Source organism: Syngnathoides biaculeatus, chromosome 17 (genome assembly GCF_019802595.1).
Source record: "Syngnathoides biaculeatus isolate LvHL_M chromosome 17, ASM1980259v1, whole genome shotgun sequence".
NCBI lineage: Eukaryota > Metazoa > Chordata > Actinopteri > Syngnathiformes > Syngnathidae > Syngnathoides > Syngnathoides biaculeatus.
This window is the reverse complement of record NC_084656.1, coordinates 5,041,120-5,057,867: the sequence shown is the minus strand read 5'-3', so window position 1 is coordinate 5,057,867 and position 16,748 is coordinate 5,041,120. Positions and strand designations below refer to the sequence as shown.

The 16,748-nt window shown below is 40.7% G+C and overlaps 2 protein-coding genes across 7 annotated transcripts in view; both read right to left on the bottom strand.

The window, feature by feature from the left end:
- Window positions 1-12,925, bottom strand: part of LOC133491234 (uncharacterized) — a 28,576-nt gene extending 15,651 nt beyond the window's left edge. For 2 of the 5 annotated variants that reach the window (XM_061802191.1, XM_061802195.1), the window contains exons 1-4: window positions 12,791-12,925; window positions 7,082-7,201; window positions 6,621-6,986; window positions 518-631 (exon numbers count right to left, since the gene is read on the bottom strand). In XM_061802191.1, the coding sequence (XP_061658175.1) occupies window positions 518-631; window positions 6,621-6,986; window positions 7,082-7,201; window positions 12,791-12,872 (682 nt within the window). In that variant the 5' untranslated portion in view covers window positions 12,873-12,925. Of the gene's footprint in view, window positions 1-517; window positions 632-6,620; window positions 6,987-7,081; window positions 7,202-8,114; window positions 12,763-12,790 lie in introns of those variants that run through there. The other 3 variants (XM_061802192.1, XM_061802193.1, XM_061802196.1) reach the window with 3 other exon arrangements.
- A 130-nt stretch (window positions 12,926-13,055) lies between these two features.
- LOC133490819 (hippocampus abundant transcript 1 protein-like) overlaps window positions 13,056-16,748 on the bottom strand; it is a 29,943-nt gene continuing 26,250 nt past the window's right edge. Inside the window, exons 12-13 of one of the 2 annotated variants that reach the window (XR_009792291.1) lie at window positions 15,552-16,622; window positions 13,056-15,481 (exon numbers count right to left, since the gene is read on the bottom strand). Coding sequence is in view for 1 of the 2 variants with exons in the window: in XM_061801353.1 (XP_061657337.1) it covers window positions 16,350-16,622 (273 nt within the window). In the remaining variant the exon portion in view is untranslated. Of the gene's footprint in view, window positions 16,623-16,748 lie in introns of both variants that reach the window. The other variant, XM_061801353.1, reaches the window with a different exon arrangement.

Below are 16,748 nucleotides of genomic sequence, written 5' to 3'. Positions count from 1 at the left end.
TTCTGGAACAAACTCCCAGAAAGCGCCAGATCAGCTGAAACACTGGCTCTAAATCCAGGTTGAAGACACATTTTCTCAGTTGCAATTTAATAAAGATCCAAATCTGCAGTTACTTTTCTAAACTTAATCATATTTTAACTAATGATTTCACTATTGTTCTTGTTTCTTTTAATCTTCAATCGTGCTTGTATTTATGTATTGATGTCTTTGTAAAGTACTTTGAATCACTTTGTTGTTAAATTGTGCTATGCAAATACAATTTGCCTTGGCTACAAAATGTTGGAATAGCCACATGGTTGTAAAATGTCAGGGACATTCTACGATAGATGTTCCAACTTCATTTTGTGCCATATAGTTTTGTTGACACTCATACAGAGACCACAACACTTTACATTGTAGACTACAAGTGTTTCATTCAGTAACTAAAAAGGCACTCAAATACCATACTGCTACAAATACTGAAAAATAACAAAAATGATGATGGAGTCCTCCCTTATTTCAGTTAGAAGATACTTACTTGAGAAAGATGCAGAGTGGTCAGACAACCGTCTCCTTAAAATCTTCAGAAGTTTCAATCGGAGCGGACGATTGTTGTGGTTTTTAGACTTCTTGTTCCACAGACAGCTGTGTTCTGCACAAATGCAAATGTATGCTTTGTGTACAGTGGATAAGACATTTTTTGTTTTGTTTCTTTAATAAAATATTTTTACAATTGTGATAAAACCATGAAATAGTAGCGAGGTTTTAACAGATATAACAGCAATAAAAGAACATAAATTCTATGTAAAAATCTACCAATATTTTTCTTTTCAACTCTTAGATGTTCTCCAGATTTTTAAGTGCTCTTTGAAATGGAAGGAAAAAAGACCAGAAGATAAAGTATGGAGAGATATACACTAAAAAAATCCTTGGGTAATAGAGACCCAACTCAACTTTATTTATAGAGCACTTTAAAGCAATCGCAGCTGCACACCGAGGGCTGCAGATTATACAAGAACAAAACACAAAACAGTTCAACATAGGACAAATGAAAAAAGATAAAGAGAAAAAACAGTGTAAAGTCTCATGTGGAATTGAAAGTTAAACTAATAAAAAATGGGTTTTACAACTGTTACATTGAGCATGCTTGTCTAATGCTTAGGGGGACGTTAAAAGCTCAGTCCCTTCTCAGCCTCTGCTTAGTCATTGGTAGCCCCAGGAGTGGCTGGTCAGGTAACGTAGGCAACGTACAGGAGGTGGAGCAGCTCAGAGAGGCAATGTGGGTCAATACAATTCAAATACTTAAAACAAATAAAACACTCTTAAAATGGACTCTAAAACACAGAGGAGGCCAGCGAGGGGAGAGCAGAACTCCTATGTGCTCCTGTTAGAAAGTGAGCACCAGCATTTTGAGCCATCTGGAGACATTTGAGGGAGGACTGCCTGACTCCACAATGAAGTGCATTACTGTAATCCAACTGAGATGTAAAGTCATGAATTACTGCGTGTTGAAAAGCTTCTGTGAAAGGCCTTGACAACTGTACCGATTTACCAATCGAATGTTTTAAAACCGTCCATTTTAAAACCCAAACTTGGGACTACTGGCTTTTAATGGGGGTGATTACAATTTCCAGTGGAATCAAATGGCATGAATTGTATTTTTTCAATAAAATTCTGAAATTTCAATCCCATCCAGTGTTTACCACCCTTAAGATACAACAAAAATGTTTTTTTAGAATGGAACCTTTTGTTATTGTGGGATATACAGTACAGCGAAATGTCTTGTTTCTGCATCCAATTTAATGTTTAAGAATAACAAAGAAATGTAAACACACAAATACGCCCCAAGTGAAGTTAAAATGGTGTTTTTCAATGATGATTTATTTTCTTTGGAGAAAAAAATTGCTTGAGCTGTCACCTTATCATGGCGGAGGGGGTTGTGTCCCCCAATGATCCTAGGAGTTATGTTGTCTGGGGGCTTCACCCCCACCTTGCTAGGTCAGGTCCTTGGTGAAGTACCAGAAAAAGGAGAGCTACATAAACCCCCATGATAAGTAAGATTAATAGATCTAGGTTTTCCTTGCCCGGAAGCGGGCCACCTCTCCGGACCCGTTCCTCGAGGCGCTAGGCCACGTGTGGGAAGGCCCATAGTGGTAGGTTACAGCGTGAGTTGGGTGATGGCCAAAGGTGGGAACCTTGGCGATCGGACCCCCAGATACAGAAACTGGCTCTGGGGACGTGGAATGTCACCTCTCTGACGGGAAAGGAGTCTAAGCTGGTGTGTGAGGTCGAGAAGCTCTAACTAAATATAGTCGGCCTCGCCGCCACACACTGCTTTGGCTCTGGTACCAGTCCTCTCGAGAGGGGTTGGACACTTTTCCACTCTGGAGTTGCCCATGGTGAAAGGTGCTGGGTAGATGTAGGTATACTTATGGCTTCCCAGCTCAGTGCCTTTATGTTGGGGTTCACCCTGGTGGATAAGAGACTTGCCTCCCTCTGCCTTCAAGTGGAGGGACGGCTATGCACCAAACAGCAGTTCAGAGTAACCGCGAGTCCTTCGAGGGGGTGCTGGAGAGCGCTCCTGTTGGGGACTCCATCGTTCTGCTGGAGGACTTCAATGGTCATGTGAGCAATGAAAATGAGACCTGGAGAAACAGCTCCCCCAATCAGAACCCGATTGGTGTTCTGTTATTAGACCTTTGCGCTCACCACAGATTCTCCATAACAAACACCATTTTCAAGCTTAAGGGTGTCCATACATGGACTTGGCACCAGGACACCCTAGGTCGCCGTTCGATAAATGGGTTTGTGATTGTCTAATTGGATCTATGGTGATGATGATGTGGTTCTGTTGGCTTCATCAAGCCATGACCTCCAACTCTCACTGGAGCGGTTCACAGCTGAGTGTTAAGCGGCTGGGATAAGAATCACTACCTCTAAATCTAGGACCACGCTCTTCAGTCAGAAAAGGGTGGAGTGCACTCTCCAGGTCGGGGATGAGATCCTTTCCCAAGCAGAGGAGATCAAATATGTTGGGGTCTTTTTTAGGGGTGAGGGAAGAATGGAACCGTAGATCCACAGGTACAGCAATTAGGTCTAAATCGGTCTGCTGTTGTGAAGAAGGAGGTGAGCTGAAATTTATTATTTATTTTTATTTACCCAAGTTTCTACCCTTAGCTATGGTCATGAACTGTAGTCATAACCGAAAGGACAAGATCCCGGGTACAAGTGGCCAAAATGAGTTTCTTCAGCATAGCATCCAGGGTATTCCTTAGAGATAGGGTGAGAAGCTCGGTCATCCGGGAGGGGCTCAGAGTCAAGCCGCTGCTCCTCCGCATTGAGAGGAGACAGATGAGGTAGCTGGGGCATCTGATTCGGATTGCCCGAGTGCCGAGTGCCGGAGAAAACCCACGCAGGCACGGAACATGCAAACTCCACACAAGTGGGGCCGGGATTTGAAACCCGGTCCTCAGAACTGTGAGGCCAACGCTCTACGGCTGTGCAACTTGCCGCCGAGAATGAAGTCATTACTCCTAACAAAACAAAATAATAAAACAGCTTAGAGTTTGCAAAAAAAACACAAAGACAAAGATCTTGACTTCTAGAGATATCTCCTGCGGTCTGATGAAAAATGCATCTGGAGGAAAAAGGGGGAAGCTTGTAGACCTGACAACACTGTACAAACTTTGGAGGATGGAAGTGGCAGCATCATGTTGTGGGGATGTTCTGCTACACCAGGAACTGGGGCTCTTCATAAAATAAATGGCAGCGTGAAGAAAGAACATTACATGGTGCTATTAAGGCAACATCTCGAGGCATTATTAGCCAGGAAGTTAAAACTTGGGTGCAAATGGGTCTTCCAAATGGGCAATGATCTTAAGCATACTGCCAATTTGGTTCAACTGTGGTTTGAGGATAAAGTCTTGGAGTGGCCATCACAAAGCCCCATCATATATTTGTGGGCAAATCTGAAAAGGTGTGTGCGAGCAGGGCAACCAGCAAACCCGACTCAGCTATAAAAGTTTTGTCGGGACGAATGGGTCAGGATTCTCGCAGAGTGATCTCAGAACCTTGTGGAAGGTTACCCAAAACGTTTGACCCAAGTCCATGTTCATTCTTTAAGTTGCTTATCCTCACAAGGGTCGCAGGAGTGCTGGAGCCTATCCCAGCTAACATCGGGTGAAAGGCATATGACTAACCCTAACCCTAACCCCTGTAACTGATTGCCAGTCAGTCGCAGTGCACATAGCAACACAATCACTTAATTAATCACCATACTGTCTCCACTAGTCAAGCCTCCAATGACCTTTGACCCAAGTCACGCAGTTCAACAAAAATGATACTAATACGAAGGTAATGTATGTAAACTTTTGACCTTGAAGAAAACAAGAAAAAATCTCCAAGAAATTCTCTCTCACTATTGTGGCATTTAACTACATTAAATCATTTTGGTGATGCTGACTGACCTGAAACAGGGGAGGTTGAGTCTGATTTGACTTCAGACAATGAGACATTAATTTGCTTAAGTTACACTTAAGTTTGTTAGACTATATATCTTTAGTTCAATTTTAGAACCAAAACATTGGTCTTTTCTTTCCATTTCCAACCATACCCAATAATTGGGAAAAAAGATATGAAGGGAAGGGCAAATTCTCTTTTGAGTTAACATGGAATAACCCAAAACATTTCCACTCTTTTTCAGCAAACATATTAGAGATGAAAGTGGACCTTTGTGAAAATTCCTGGAAATACAAATGTGAGCACTAGTGGGGTACGGGGGCATGCCCCCCCTGGGAAATTTTTGAAAAGAATGGATGGCTGTGGTGCATTCTGGCGATATCTGTGAACAAAATTCAGACAAAAATTGAAAGTAAAATTTCTAAATCCTGACCAAACATAAAATTGGGCAGAAGTTCCCCAAGGGCCAAGCCCATATTTTTTTGCCCCTCATCCCCCTATCACTGGATGGCACAAAATCACATTTGTCATTAAAATATGCCATCTTATCTCAAGAGAAATGAATTAAGTGAATTATTCAGTAAAAAGACATCTAAAATGGTCATTTTCCCCACATTATACATATTATAGTATAGATACAGTATATACACGAAAATATATCCTAGAATTCCTACACCGTATAGCAAAAAATGTTAAAGAAGTTGATCTGTAGTAATTAGTATTAACGTTTAAGTCTCAAACTTGTTACGTCGCGTTGTACTGATACACTCGACCACATTGCTCACTATCTTAGATATAGATCTAGTAATACTAATAGTATAATCAGTTGCCTTTAATATTTTGATTTTATATATATATATATATATATATATATATATATATACATACATACATATATATATATATATATATATATATATATATATACACACACAATCACTCACATTTGAAAAATGAACGGGCATGGTCAGTCATGCTCGCAAATAAATTTGTGGGTGTGATTAGGCATGGCCTTAAAATAACTTAAACGATTAATATAACATAACTGTAAATTAAAAATAAAATAAACAAATACATACATAACTAAAATAGAAAACTAAAACTTAAAACGCAGAAAAGATCATTTCCAATTTCAACTGATATTAGTAGAACATAATATAAAACGGTATTTAAAATTTTTCATCAATAAAAATTCTTGATCTGACAAACTTTATCTGAATAAAAGTTAAATGCACTGGCCTGTCAAGGAATAAACACGAACGGTCAATACTCGCAACGTTTTGAAGATGCTGAAAGTTTATTTCAACATAATCGGCGTTAGTGGCAACAAGCTAGCGATATATTGGAACAAAGATTCCTATCGGCAATCGTGTCGTATTGTTGTGGGGGGGGGGCACGCACCATGGGACTGCCGTAAATAGGAGGCCGGCTTGCTAGAACGCACCTTTATGTGCATGCGCTCGACACATTGGCCACACCTGAATCAAGCGATGAGGTGTTTTTTTTTTTTTTAACGCTGTCACACTGCTTCGCGATCGATGCAATGAGCACCCCTGCCTGGTGTAACTGAATTTCCTTTGACGTGCCACATGATGTTGATGACTTTCGACGTAAATGTGCTCGCATTACTTGAAGCGGTTCTGAACATGCGCTTTCGTACAGAATACTGGTTGTTTTGGAGCAGGCTCCTTTAGTTAACAACATTTATGAAATAAACATGTAAATTAATGTCAAGACCACATAAAATAAGTGACGTTTTGAGAGAATGCGAGGGGAGGGGCGTTACTGTTACTTGTGTTAGTGCCTCAAAATGGCTACGCTCGTGAAAGCAAAACAACGAACTCAAACGCATGTTGGGTCAGTGTTGTGAACTAATATCCGGATTAATTTTAGGAAATTTTTCCTCAATTTTCCAGAGGAATTTTCATGAAAATTTAAAAATCCAGAATTCTGGGAAAATCCGGAGGACTTTCATCACTTATACATACAGTGGGTTTTTTGCATTTTATTTTATTTTATTTTTTTTTGGGGGGGGGGGGGTTAATGAAAGTGACATTAAATGTTACTTTATTTACACAAGTAATCTGTTTTTTTTAGCATTTGCCTAGACTCTTCGGCAATCCCTCAGCATTTATGTGCTGATTTATTTACAGCAAATTATTAAAATGTGAAATTTTGCCTACCTGCATAGAACTCAATAAGCGCACATTCCTTCTCTTCAGTCCAAAGCGATTTAGCTACGATGTTTGAGAGGATGCAGGATGATGATGAGTTGGTTGTGGTGGGGGATTCAGGGGGAATGATGGAGATGATGAGACCTGGGGTCGTGAGGACATGTGGGCTCTCCTCCTGTGAAACAATTGACGTGGACTGCAGTGGAGCTTCAGTGCAGTCATCGAGGCCTGTAGCCTGCAGGAACATCAGCTGTTGATAGTACTTCCACTGCGGTATAAACACATCTGAACCGCACACCTCACTCGCCTTCACCGCTTTGTACTGCCTTTGAAAGGTGGTACGAAGATTCTTGAACTTGTTTTTGATGTCTTCCACTGGATAGAGAAAACAGATCAGTGTCGGGGGGGCATAGTGGTGATGTTAGGGTTCTGCTAGAGAAAATGCATTGCCATCTGTAGCTTAGATATACCTGTGAAAGGAGCCGGTGGGGGTTGAGCAGACAGAAGAATCCTCAAGTGTTCCAGCATTTTCCATCTCAGCTGTCGATTTCTGTAGCTTTCTAATTTATGGTTCCACAGGCAACTGTTCTCTATGAAATAATACGTTAGTCTCCACTGCTCATTGTCTTCACTAATCAAGTATTGAATTTTTTGTACTCTCAAGAATATAATTGCAGCGCTGTACTTTTAAAGTAGACACACTACAAATTTGTTGGGAATTAAAATTATAGAGATTTACTTGGTTGTTTCATTTCATAATGAATTAGGGTGCAGACACTCTATAGCACCAACTATTTGTATACAAGAAATTGAAAGTCAATTTTCCGTAACATGCCAGTATACTGACACAAACTTGGCTAAGACAAATGGCCTTATATGATATATCACCCAAAGCTAAAAAAACAGACGCCCAAACATTAAAAAAAAAAATCCATCAATCTATCCTTGTAATAACTTTGATTTATAGTTCAGGTGAAAAAATGTGACGGAGGCAGGAAGTTGCACAGTTTTAGAGAATAGAGTTGGAAAACTAAGCAAAAGTAAGCAAATTCAGAAAGTAAGCACTTTTTAAATTGTCATAAGTCTTCACTATTGCAACTTCATTTATTAACAGTTTGACAAGTACTTTTACTTAAAGAGTGCTTTTCTTGACAGAAGCTTTATCACTTCAAACATTAGTCATTAAAAACTTTAATATTAAGTCTAGGGCAACACCCACATGCTAACCTTAATGGTGTTAAATATGAATATAACATCTTTTTATGAAGCACTATACTGAATTGTTTTAATTAGATTAATTGTAACCAATTAATCGGACGAATTATTTATTCAACAGATATTGGTCTTTTTTTAATCTGCAAACACGAGCAGATGACTTGCATTTTTTTTGCATGAATTAACACATTACAGAATAATACAAAGCTAATGACATTCAAACAAACAATATCAAGTTTTCAATAGATTTCAGGATTTTTATACATTATATATATATGTTTTAATTACAGTAATTGGCTGAGGCGGCGTGAGGGTGCATCTGGTTAGACTGTTGGCCTCACAGTTCTGAGGCCCAGGGGGTTCAAATCCTGGCCCTGCCTGAGTGGAGTTTGCATGTTCTCCCCATGCCTGTGTGGGTTTTCTCCAGGCACTTTGGTTTCCTTCCACATCCTAAAAACATGCATTAATTGGGGACTCAAAATTGGCCTTAGGTCTGATTGTGAGTGCAACTGTTGTCTGTTTCCATGTGCCAGGTGATTGGCTGGCAACCAGTTCAGGGTGTACCCTGCCTCCTGCCCAATGATAGCTGGGATAGGCTCCAGCACTCCTGTGACCCTCGTGAGAATGCACAGCTAAGGAAATGAATGGATGAAAATGTACGAAAATAGCTGGGATAGATACCAGCACTCCTGCGATCTTTGTGAGGATAAGCAGCTCACAAAATGGGTAGATGGATGTACATTCTTGGGGGAAGGCTTTCAGCAAGGTTTAGGAGTGAGTTTATGGAAATTTGTGTCCATTCTTAAAGGAGCATATTTGTGAGGTCACACACTGATGTTGGATGAGAACACCTGTCTCACTATCCACTTAAAATCAACATAAGGTATTCCATCATGTTGAGGCCAGAACTCTGCAGGCCAGTCAAGTTCATCCATACCAAATTATCTGTTCCATGTCTTTATGGAGCACAGTCATCTTGGAATAGGAAGGGGTAATTGTCAAAATGTTTGATTGTACACAATTTCTTGATATACTGAAGCATTCAGAGTTCCTTTCATTGGACCGGTGAGGCTAATATTTTGGACATTTACAATTTTGAGAGAATAGTTTGGAAATGGCCTAATCCAAAATGACTACATTAGTGCAGAAATGAAGACTCGTGAAGAGACTGACGTAGATGAACTTGACTGGCTGGCATAATCCTGACCTCAACCCCATCAGCACAGATGAATTACAGCACAAACTGAGAGCAAGGACTACTTGTCCAAAATCATATCAGGCATGAGGATTTCGGCAAGTATGGGAACCGATCTTTCGGTTCTGTTGATTTTTGTCCTGGGAAACGGTGGGAAACGATTTTATATTCATATTCTGCACCTCAGCTTTATCACCTCACCTTCTTCATTGGTTCCGGCAATAAATTCTTCAGATATAGTCCACTTTTGGAACGTCTTTAGGGACACAGTCTCTTGTCTTTTACGCTTAGCAACCGACATATTTGACTAGTGTTTGTGTGACCCGGATATGAATAACTCGACCTTGCTCATGCGTAGCGCAGAAGCGGAAACCGGTGCCGTTTGTAAACCACACTGACAAAGCAGGGCGTTTTAATCATTAAAAATAAAGGGGTTCATGTAGGTTTGTTTTATACAAATTGTTATATTTCGTTGAGAACTTGTTTTACATTCTACACGTGGGCGAATTTTATTAAAAGTAAGCCCTGTGATCTGGGAAACTGACTTTTGGTTACGTGTTTTCTAAGGCTGGGTAACGACACGGTAACGGAACGATCGTTTCCGTGAAATGCTCACGCCTGTCATATGGTAACCTTGCAAATGCGCTTCTTGAAAAATGGTCATAAAGTCCGATAAACACACTCCTAAACTATGTGGAAAGCCTTCCCAGAAGAGTTTAAGTTGTTATAACTGCACATCAGGGACCGATGTCATATTTAAAACAGTACGAATCAAGAATTGGACGTCACTTAAATTTATATCCTAATCAAGGCAGGTCAGTGAATACTTTTAGCAATATAGTGTATTTACAAATATTAACATTAGATGAGTATTTCATCACAATTCACAATAAGGTGTAAAAAAAAAAATTCTTGTGGTTCCAATTTCCCGACTGACCCTAAAAATTCGCAACGATCATAACATTTTTACACCATGGAATAATTTTCTCAGGTGCGTGGTTCTCCACGGTCATGCGCAGATCCGCCTGCAGCGAGCAGCGGTCTGGCTGTGTGCCACTTCCTTGTGCGTGCTGCTACACCTCATTTCGCCCTGATTAGGTTGTGTATTTAAGCCTTTTATTTCATGCCATTTGCTGCCAGATCATTGTGTGTATATGCATGTCTGTTCACAAGCGTCAGCTAGCATAACAGCCTCATCCCATGTCATAGCGTTACTGAGACATATCTAGTCAAGTTACCTTTTCATGTTTCGCCATGTGCGAGTTTTTCATGTTTTTTTTTTGAACAAGCCTTTTGTCTTGTGATTTTTGTACTGTCGCCCTGTTGGACTGCGTTCCCGTGTATAACCTCTACCTGACAACAAACCTTCCTAAAATCCATGCTTACGTCTCGGCATCCTGCTTTTGGGTCTAACCCTCCGCCTCGTTTGTGACAAGATTAAGTTTATTTATCATCTGTGCTAATATTCTGGTTGTTCGAAATGGGAGACTGCATCATGAATTTTGATCTCATTAAGCACAAGAGAGCGCAAATTAAGTATAATTGACAATAAGATGGCAGCAAAAAGTGCTGGAGACGGTGTAAAAATATTTTCTAAAATAAATCTACCTACCGATGCTCATTCTGAAATGTACGAAATTGGAACCACATTTTTTGGCCTAAGCATGTCTAGAGTGTGAAAAAATTTATATATATTCTAAAAGTGTCAAACCGTAATCTGATGTTGTGGAGCTGTCTGAGTTGACACACCTCTGCAACATCATGTGGACTTCGGGGACAGAGCTTCTGGATTGCCAGACTGGGGTGGTGGCCCGACTTTTTAACCTTCTCTGAAGCAAATAAAATTTTGCAGAGGGAAAAATCTGATAGTTTCAGAAAATTATACTCTGGACTTAAAATTTTCGATTATATTAAACCTGTTGCAAATTTGCAACCCCTGCCCGGAAAAGGTTTAAGAAAGGGGACTGGAGGGTGCGTTCCAAACACACTCCTCAACCTGTGAGTTGTGAGCGAAAGAACAAGATCCCTGATACAAGCGGCCAAAATGAGTTTTGTCAGCGGGGTGCCAGAGCTCTCCCTTAGAGACAGGGTGAGAACCATGGTCATCAGGGAGGGGCGCAGTGTTTAGCGGCTGCTCTTCTGCATTGAGAGGAGCCATTTGATCCGGATGCCTCCTGGAAGCCTTCCTGGTGAAGTGTTCTGGGCATGTTCCACCAGAAAGAGACCCCGGGGATGTCCCAGGATAATGCTGGAGAGACTACGTCTCTTGTCTGTCCTGGGAACACCTTGGGATTCATTCAGAAGAGCTGGATAAGGTGGGTGGGGAAAGAGAAGTCTGGGCATCCCTGCTAAAGCTACTACCCCCACGACCCAACCATGAAAAGCGGTAGAAGATGGATGGATGGATCTAAAAATCTCAGAGGAGCATTTCGCAACGGTGTGCGAAGTGGTTGAAATTAAAAACAGCTCGTCCAAATCTGAGACCATGGTCCTCAGTTGGAAAAGGGTCGAGTACCCTCTCCAGGTTGGGGATGATATCCTGCCCCAAGTGGATGAGTTCAACTATCTTGGGGTCTTCTTCACAAGTGAGGGAAGCATGGCATGGGAGCTTCATAGTTTGGTGCAGCATATGGAGTAATTCATACTTTGTATCGGTCTGTTGTGGCGAAGACCGAGCTAAGCCGAAAGGCAAAGCAATCAATGTACAGGTAAATTTACGTTCCTACTCTCACCTGTGGTCCCGAGCTGCGATCATGACCGAAAGACCAAGATCCAGGATACAAACGGCCAAAATGAGTTTCTTCCGCAGGGTGTCTGTGCTCTCCCTTAGAGAAAGGGTGAGAAGCTCAGTGATCCAGGAGGGGTTCAGAGTCAAATTGCTGCTCCTGCGCCTTGAGAGGACCTAGATGAGTTGGCTCGGGCATTTGATTTGAATGCATCCTGGATGCCTCCCTGGTGAGGTGTTCTGGGCATGTCCCATCAGGAGGTGAACTCAGGGATAACTCTAGACACTGAAGAGACTATGTCTCCCGGCTAGCTTGGGAACACCTTGGGGTCATCCCGGAAGAGCTGGACAAAGTAGTTAGGGAGAAGGAAGGATGGGCTTCCCTGCGGAAGCTTCTGCCCCTGCGACATGACCTCCCATAAGGAGAAGAAAATGGATGGATGAATATTTCACGAATTGGGGTCACATTTAAGTGAATGTTTTCAGCGATTCCTGAAATACCGTCATGTCAACTTCTGAATTTTAACACAGTAAAAAGTCAAGGGTACGACTCCTTTTCCATAGCAAATATTTTGACAGAGGTGTTGTCCAAAAACCTTTAGAAGTGTCCTCTATTCCAATAGTTATAAAAGTGTAACAATACACACCCAACAAATTATTGTTTTATTTGCTATCTTCTTCTCATTATGTTTTCCACATTTAAATATAAGTTCAGAATACAGCCATTTCAATTTAACCACTTTTTTTCGACTTTAGACTTGTGAAAATGTGTAGTTTTAGGGTAACCCTAAACTATAGCGTCTAGTGATGTGATGACTATAGTCATCACTGTTTAGGCTGCTATTTCAGGCCAATCTGTCTCAGGTTTCCGGTCGCCATTGCTATGATCTGTCAGTTGCTCATTTCACAGACAACAATCGTTCGAAACGAGCAACGGTTGCCAAATAACGAACAACATTGTCATCCATCGGGACCCACTCCAAACTTTGAGAAATTTGTACTTTTTGGAGTAAAAGGGTTGCAATCATGTCCCTTTTCACTTACTAGAAAAGAATGAAATGAGTGTCCTTTCTTTCTCCTCTGTCCAATATCTCTCCGGCGTGAAGCTGCTCGGGGAGACCTCCATATTCGTTGCTGCCGTTTGGTCCCCTTTCAGTTTGACTCTGTGATCACGTGATCGACAACCCTGGCTCGGATTGGACGCCAGTTACACGAGGATCATCAATACTATTGCACATTGCCCTCTAGAGGTCGCAGTTATACGCAAATACACGCTACAAGTATGTATGCCCAATTTTAATAAATTGCATTATTCAAGTGGATATTTGGATGTTTCCAAGGGATAAAACTTCAATAACACAAGTGCACAAACGTGAAAGTGACACAAAAGTGATTCACTTGAGGTGATGTCAACTTATATTCTTGTCTTAATTTTTACTGATCAGTATTATGTCTTGTCTGAACATATTCAGACCAGACATTTTATTTACAATTAATTCCATGTACAGTTATTTAAATCACAAACATTTAACTACAGGTAAAGTATTTACAGTGCTGAGGCACTTTCACTGATGTACCAGTCTCATTAAAGTGGGGAACAATCAAATGGCACTGTGCACATGCACGTTTTCATTCACGCTTGTGATAAGAGTCTGGATAATTTTGTAAAAAAAAAAAAATCCATCCATTTTCCGAGCCGCTTATCCTCACAAGGGTCCCGGGAGTGCTGGTGCCTACGCCAGCTGTCACCAGCCAGGAGGCAGGGTATACCCTGAACTGGTTACTAGGAAACATGGAGATAGACAACAGTCATAGTACTCACAATCACACCTCAGGTCAATTTAAAGTCTCCAATTAATGTGTATTTTTTGGGATGTGGGAGGAAACCGGAGTACCCAGAGAAAACCTGTGTGGGCACAGAGAGAACATGCAAACTCCATACAGGCGGGGCTGCGATTTGAACCATGGTTTTCAGAACTGTGAGTCCAACACACTACAGCTGCTCCACCGTGCCACCAGTAATAATCCATCAATCCATCCATCCATTTTCTTAGCCACATATCCTCACAAGGGTCACGAGTGTTGGAGCTTATCCCAGCTGACAACAGGGAGGAGGCAGGGTACACCCTGAACTGGTGGCCAGCCAATCGCTGGGCAGACAAAGAGCTGCACTCTCAAGCACACCTAGGGGCAATTTAGAGTGTCTAATTAATGCTGCATCTTTTTGTGATGTGGGGGCAAACCAGAGTGCTCAGAGAAAACCCACGCAGGCACGGTGAAAACATGCAAAATCTACACAGGTATGGTTGGGGTTGAATCCGCGTCCTCAGAATTGTGAGGCCAACGCTTTTCAGCAGCCCTACTGTGCCAAGCAAGTTTCTTTCGGCTTGTCCCTTTCGGGGTCGCCACAGCGTGTCATCTCAGATGAACGCATATATATGTTTGGCACAATTTTTACGCCGGATGCCCTTCCTGACGCAACCCTTCTCAGGGAATGGAGGCCCCAGTGGGATACGAACCCACAACCCCTGGTTTACCAAACCAGTACTGTGCCGCCGCCAGTAATAATAACAAATATAAACAACAGTTGCCTTTATTTTTTTTAGACATCACACGATATGCATGATATGAGATCAGTGGGGAAAACAGTTTATTATGATTGTAGCACATGATGGTAAACTTCCATAAGAAATGCTGATGTGGAAGCATTATGACTATTTATTTATCAATTACCTCTCACTAAAACTAGGTTTCAATCTATTTAACAAAGAATCCTAGTTTCAGAAAATTGATTTTCACTGTTAATGTGAGAGCATAATGCCAGCTCTGGTTGTACCAGTGAGTAACATAAAACAAGTCTTCATAGTCACCATTTAAATAAGATGTTCATTCTTTTTCAGTTACATTTTTTGAGCATGAAGCAAACACTTATGTACACTGTGCCACTTATGTAGAGGTAACCTCTTGGACATTCCTTCTTCAATCTTCTCTCTAAAGCTTTCATGAAGTACAAATATAATGCCTGTATTGCATAGTAACAATAGGATTGTGGGTCAAGAGATCAATTGAGTTAAATCTCATCTTCTCTCATCTTATATTGACAGAATATACCTTTGGCAAAGTGACAAAGATTTCTGCAGTGTTTTTTTTTTTTAATTATTCGTGTACACTGGTGAGGAAAATCTGGGAGAACATTTACAATGATCCCAAAATCTATGTTATTTTGAGAATAGAATTGTAAGAGTAAAACATTGCATGGGTAAAACTGTAATGTTCAGAATATAAACTAAAGAAGTTGTCATCTACTGCTGAATTACCACTAGAATGTACGCAACAATAAGGTCCTTTTAATACAATTGCTCAGAAGCAATTTTATACTCCAATTTTAAATATAGTATATTATTAAACAATTCTAATCAAAAAGTAAACCGTTTGAATGTGATCTGAGGTAATTTAACAAGCGTGGAATCTGACTTCAAATATAAGCAGATGCGCTGTTATTGTCCACCCTGAAATTCATTAAATTTATTAATAATTTCTAAAGATAAATATTCATTCATTGTATATGATTTAATACTTGGTCTTCCCCAAACATTCCTTCCGAAATGCGTTTTAGGATAATTTAATGTGAATGTTAATGGTTGTCAATTTGTGCCCTGCAATGAAATACAGTCCAGGTTGTGACTCCCGTCACTCCCAAATTCAGCTGGGATGAGATCCAGTTCACCTATGAGCCTAAAGAGAACACATAAGGTGTTAAAATGGATGGATGGATGGATGGAGTGATTTGATAACTTTCTTTGACCTTGAGTTTCCTTGACCACATCCTGGGTAAGGTGGGGGACATTGAGTCCGGGTAGCCGATGTTTCAAATGGATGGATGGAATTAAATCAAAATCTTGGCATTTCCAATTTTATGTGACGAAATCATCTTCTGGATTATTATAACTTGTCATATCTTAGAAATGTACAAATCAAGACAGATGCTTTAGTAGCTGTAAATATGTTGTTCAATTATACAATAACCAATAAAAAATATCAATACATTTCCGTAGTAAAACGATACATCTGAATATGATAACTTCCTTCAATAAAAAAAAATTGTTACACTTCAACCATGAAGATATACAACAATCCCACCTTTAAAACTTTGTTTCAGTTGAGCTAGTTAATAACCAGAAATGTACAACATTTAAGAAATCTTTTGGGAAACCAGAAATGTGTACGTTTCCTTTTTCAATCAGATCAAAAGCTGGTGACATTATTATTGTGGTGTTGTCAGTCACAACCTCATTTTATCAACCAAAAATACTTGCCTTTGTCCAGTTAAACAACAGATTCCTATTTGGAGCACTTTGCTGCTGCCGCTCTGTTAAAATCACTTCTGGGCTATGCTGGACAGTCCAATAAAATGCTAGTCCCATCCTCTGGTAAAGCATCATTACGATTGGAGCATCATGCTGTCGATCACAAACTTCAGACGGTCAAGTCACTGAACTTTTACTCACCCAGTAGCAAAGGAAATGTGCTCCTCTTTTACACAAAAAACAATCAGTCCAGTTAAAATGTTAATCCCAGACGCTGTGGTCCTTGCACTGGTCCATCAAACAATACTGTCCTGCAGCAGAGGCTCAAAGTCCTCATCACTGGTGCTGGGAGGAGTTTCTTCATCACTGCCTGGCAGAGGTGTATTGATATGGACGCCTGCCAGCGAGGACAACGACTCTTTGCTGACTGGGCGAGGCTTGTCATTAAGAGCCAGCGGAGAGGATGGAGGGCCAGAGGATGCTTTCTCTGGGATAAAGAGAGCAACAAGGAAGGCGACAACCACTGTACACGCCCCCAAAAGGAAAGGTGGCCCAGGGATGAGCGTTTGCTGATAGAAACAAGAAAAAACAATTATATATATATATATATATATATATATATATATATATATATCCATGGTCATAGTACAACCGGAATGTTGCAGGTTGGATACCCTGTTATAATGTGGGCTTGA